The following is a 4472-nucleotide window of genomic DNA, read 5'->3' as shown; positions in this document are numbered from 1 at the left end:
TAAGTATAATTTTTTTAGGCAACTACACTTGTACTTTTAATTAAAATCAAAATTTTATAAAAATAATTATACGCATTACACAACACTAACAAAAATTATACGCATTAGCATAACAAAAAAAAAAACAGAAAGAGAAACATAAAGTATGACTCTAAACGCTAACGTGTGTGTGTATTTTCGTGGTTGAAGAAAGGGAATAAAAATATTCGGTGTCATTCATTGACAGTGTGAATACAAATATTTGCGAGGTTGTGATGATCAAAAAATATTGAAATTAATATATAAGTGATAAAAAGATAATAAAATTCCTTAAAAAAATAGATAATAAACTTAAATGGAATCTCATTAAAAAATTAAATGGACCGGTTAAAAAAATAAAATAAAATAAAATGGAAGAAAAAAGCATATTGAAAAATAAAACAAAAGGTTGCCGGCGGTAGTTGAAGAGAGGTGCCTTTGAAATAAATTGGGGAGAAAGAGTTTTTTGAAGTAGCATTCAATAACTTTTGGTTAAAACTCAAATTAAAAATGTAGAAAAACTGAAAAAAAAAAAAAAAAAAGCAAGATCAAACGGTAAAACGGCATAGGAATGATATATTGATGCTTGACCCGTAACGAGGTTAATTGAGAGAATGGACACTCAAATTAAAATAAAGACGGTTAATTATTTCACTTGAATTCGTTAAAATTTGGCCCATCCCAATTCAACCCAATTCGTGAATACGCTAAACCCTATTTAAGCATAGGCTTGGGGCTACACAATAGAATCGTTGATGCTTCTAAACCCTATTAGCTTCCAACCCTAACCCTATTCTGTTACGACACAATTCCACCGTGAAGAACACCGCACTGCCGTAACAAAATGTCTAAGCCGCCAGAAACTTCAACGGAAGAAGTAGATAGGATAAGCAGTTTACCAGACGATATCCTAATTCAAATTCTCTCTTCTCTTCCCACCAAACAAGCCTTTCTCACTTCCATTCTTTCAAAGAGATGGAAGCATCTATGGTTTTTTGTTCCAGTTATTGACTTTACCAAAACCAAACACTCCGATTCACGCTTATTCGACAAATTCGTTGACTCCATCTTGTGCTTGCGAAAAGCTGCTGGTAATAATTCCATCCACAGTTTCATCTGGGACGATGAACACATATCGCATAATTGGGCAACAATAACCCCTAAATTGTCTAATACTATTCTTACTTGTACAACCCTTGTTGTTCTTAAGCTCAGTTATCTTTATATGGGTCCGGCATTTTGTTATTATCCCATAATATTACCTTCACTCAAAACCCTACATTTGAAAGACATTAAGTTTGATCGATATGGAGATCTTAAGTGTCTTCTAGGGTATTGTCCAGTTATTGAAGATCTTCAACTATATCATATATCCTATCTCACTTTTCTTGATCCCAACAGATGTTGTGAAACCTTAACAAAGTTGATTAGAGCAGATATTATTGAATGTAATTGCGATGTTCCGATGAAAGCACTTTCAAATGTGGAGTTTCTACGCATAAAACTATACAAGACTTTTAACTCTCCTACATTCCATAATTTGACTCATTTGGTGCTCAGCTACAGTTGGGGTATAGTTCAACGTGTGCTCTACCTTTGCCCTAAGCTTCAAAATATTGAATTTTATCAGGTTTGTTTCTTAATTTTAACAATCGTATTTGATTTTTTTATTTTCTTAAATGTATAGTTTTATTTTATCTGTATTATTAACAGAAGATACAAGGCAGCATTAGGGATCATGAGTTCGTATATGGTCAAAACTGGGTTCTTCCAAAATTTGTTCCACCATGCCTTTCACTAAGCCTTAAAACATGCTCTATGAGGGACTTTGGATTTGCAGGTCTTCAACATGAGCACACTATGTTAGCAACATATATTCTGAACAATTCATCAGTTTTAGAAACTATGTCAATTTGGTGCTTCAGAAAACGATCTGAGATAGAAAGAGAACTAACCTCATGTTCAAGGGCTTCTGCAACATGTAAATTTTCATTTTATTCGGAATATGTATGATAACGTAAGTAAGTAAGTAGTAATCTCTCTTTTGTTTCATTAGCTGCTAGTCTGTTACAAAGACATTGCTGGATTTGGTGGTTTGATGAACTATGTGTCGCTATGAAAGTCATTGTAAACTTTGTCGCAGTGCACTACAAATTAAGAAAAAATTAAATTGCAATTTCGATTACTGTTAACTGTGATGATATACTGCACTGAAAATTACAGGTTTTAAATTGCAATTTCAATTACTGTTTTGTTGTGATATCGTTGAGTATTACAATATAGTATATGGCTTATGCCTTATTATTACAATATAGTATGTTGTCGTCTAACTTTTTTTTGTTACTGATTTTTATTTTTTGGTTCTTACTTCTTACTATTCCTGCTGTTGGGTTTTGGCAACTCTTAATTTTTTGTTTTTCAAGCTTTCAACATCAAAGTTTTGTCTTTGAAACCAGTGATTTTGCTCTGTCCTGTTCTCAGTTAACATTAATGTTTTTTTATAAATATCACTAAAAGCATTTTTCTCTATTAAAAATATCAAATGTATAGATCTTACAAACTTGTTGATTATGTGCGGTGCGGTATATAACATGAACTTCAATTTGCCAAACAAAATTCCCTTACTTTATGGTTAATTTGATTCACCAAATTTAAGATATGACTGCTTTTTTTTTTTATCATGAATATTTAACTATTATGTCTCAAGAACAATATCTCAGCAAATTCCACAAAGTTGAAGGCAGTGCTTGACTTTTGTAATGGAATGTTACCAAAATAGGAAATATGGCATCTTTTGCATGAATTATTATTATTCTCTGCAGCTAGGAGATATGTATTTGACTTTAGTTAAAAATGATTTTGATTTGATTGGTTTTTGTAGAAGGCTAGTAGGAGATCTGCATGAGAATAATATGTAGGATAATTAAGAATCTATAGCTATGATTAAGAGCTTATATTTTTATTACATTCTTTCTTGCATTTGGATCATCTTAATTTTGAATTTGATATGAGGGGATTATGCATGGATTCTAAAACTTCGAATAAAAAAAAATATATATACATAATCCAATTATTTCTAATGGTGAGAGCCCTTTAAAAAAAAGGTTTAATATTTAGATCATCAGCATAACTCTATCATATGCTGGATTTAAACATGAGAGGATTCATTTCTTTCTTTCATTGTTCAATCTTCCAATAAAAATCTATAATGGCATAACATTTTTTACATTTCCTTTTCACAATGCAGCCTTCAAAAAACAATGTTGTAATAATCGGATCGATCAATTCAACTAGTTAAACTGGGAAAGAACCAATATATTTTCTATGTGGTTCAATCTGATTACATTAGTCTCGTTTAATTAGACTTCCCTTTTTTTTAATACCTTACTTTTTTTTGTATCCCCTTCAAGTGTTGTTGGCCTAATTAAATTAAGACTCGTTGGTCTCACCGATTTGATCTCTCATCTGGTTTTTAACATTGCTTTAAAATCTTGCACATGAATAATGTTTCCCTTAATACAAAATTTATATTGTCATGTCATTTTTCCTGTCATTTATTGCATCACATATTTTAAAATCACACAAACAAAATTATATAGATAATGGTTATAAATCATATTCACCTACAAAAGAAAATTACAACCACCATAAGTGCGGTTTTTTTTTTTTAACAATCAAAAATGGAACTTATATTAACAAGCCAAGGGTTCTCCCTAGTACAAGGTGTACCAAGGGGTCCCCAAAAAATTACAGATATACAAAGTCAATCAAGAGTTAGCCAAGACCCAAACAATCCAAGGGTCTTGACCACCACAAATCAGAACCAAAAACAAAAACGGCATGGCTAGCTTTTAACCACCACAAAGAATATCACTTGACCTTATCCAACAACTGATAATGGTTCAACTCAGTTCAATCTAATTCAGCAAAACTTAAACTCAAATAGTAAACAGTTATGTAGTAAACACTTTTTCATATTCCTTACCAAGACTCTATCTTTTCCATATTCCCTATATCCCAAATATGTCAACGGGTAAAAACCTAATTCTAAGAATCAAAGAAATTATATAGTAAAAGAAATTATTTATTCCTTTTTGGTTGTTCTATGGATGAGTTGAAAGGACAAACCCCTCATTACTATATATATACAAGCTCATTGCAAACATTTTTCATCAGCTTAGTGTGGAAACAAATATGAATTGTACTAAACAAGTTTCCATGTTTTGAAGTGGACAAAGAAAAATGTGTTTTGTGACCCTCAAAGGCTTCCACTACATTGTGTTTCAAATCGAATTATTTTATACGAAGAAACATATAGTAGTGGTTGACCTGAGAGGGTTCACTAAAGACTTTATTCTTGTATTCTGATTATTTAAAGAGTCAAATAAATCAATTTAATTTTAAGAAATGTTTTTTCTCTATAAACACATTGTACTTATTTTTTCTACTAATTT

General features: G+C 31.2%; 1 protein-coding gene across 1 annotated transcript; it reads left to right on the top strand.

Moving 5' to 3' along the window:
* Positions 1-650: 650 nt before the first annotated feature.
* LOC25497436 (F-box/FBD/LRR-repeat protein At5g56420) lies at positions 651-2161 on the top strand. Its single transcript, XM_039828303.1, has 2 exons — positions 651-1648; positions 1732-2161. Exons 1-2 carry the CDS (start codon positions 863-865, stop codon positions 2029-2031), a joined length of 1086 nt encoding a protein of 361 aa, XP_039684237.1. The 5' UTR covers positions 651-862; the 3' UTR covers positions 2032-2161.
* Positions 2162-4472: the final 2311 nt, after the last annotated feature.

The sequence above is a fragment of the Medicago truncatula genome, chromosome 7, assembly GCF_003473485.1.
Source record: "Medicago truncatula cultivar Jemalong A17 chromosome 7, MtrunA17r5.0-ANR, whole genome shotgun sequence".
Lineage (NCBI taxonomy): Eukaryota > Viridiplantae > Streptophyta > Magnoliopsida > Fabales > Fabaceae > Medicago > Medicago truncatula.
The sequence above is the reverse complement of the archived record's forward strand: the minus strand, read 5'-3'. Positions and strand labels throughout refer to the sequence as shown.

Coding starts and splice junctions, on each gene's coding strand:
- LOC25497436 (XM_039828303.1), top strand. CDS start 863: ATGTCTAAGCCGCCAGAAACTTCAACGGAAGAAGTAGATAGGATAAGC. Junction 1,649..1,731: donor AAAATATTGAATTTTATCAG/GTTTGTTTCTTA, acceptor TATTATTAACAG/AAGATACAAGGCAGCATTAG.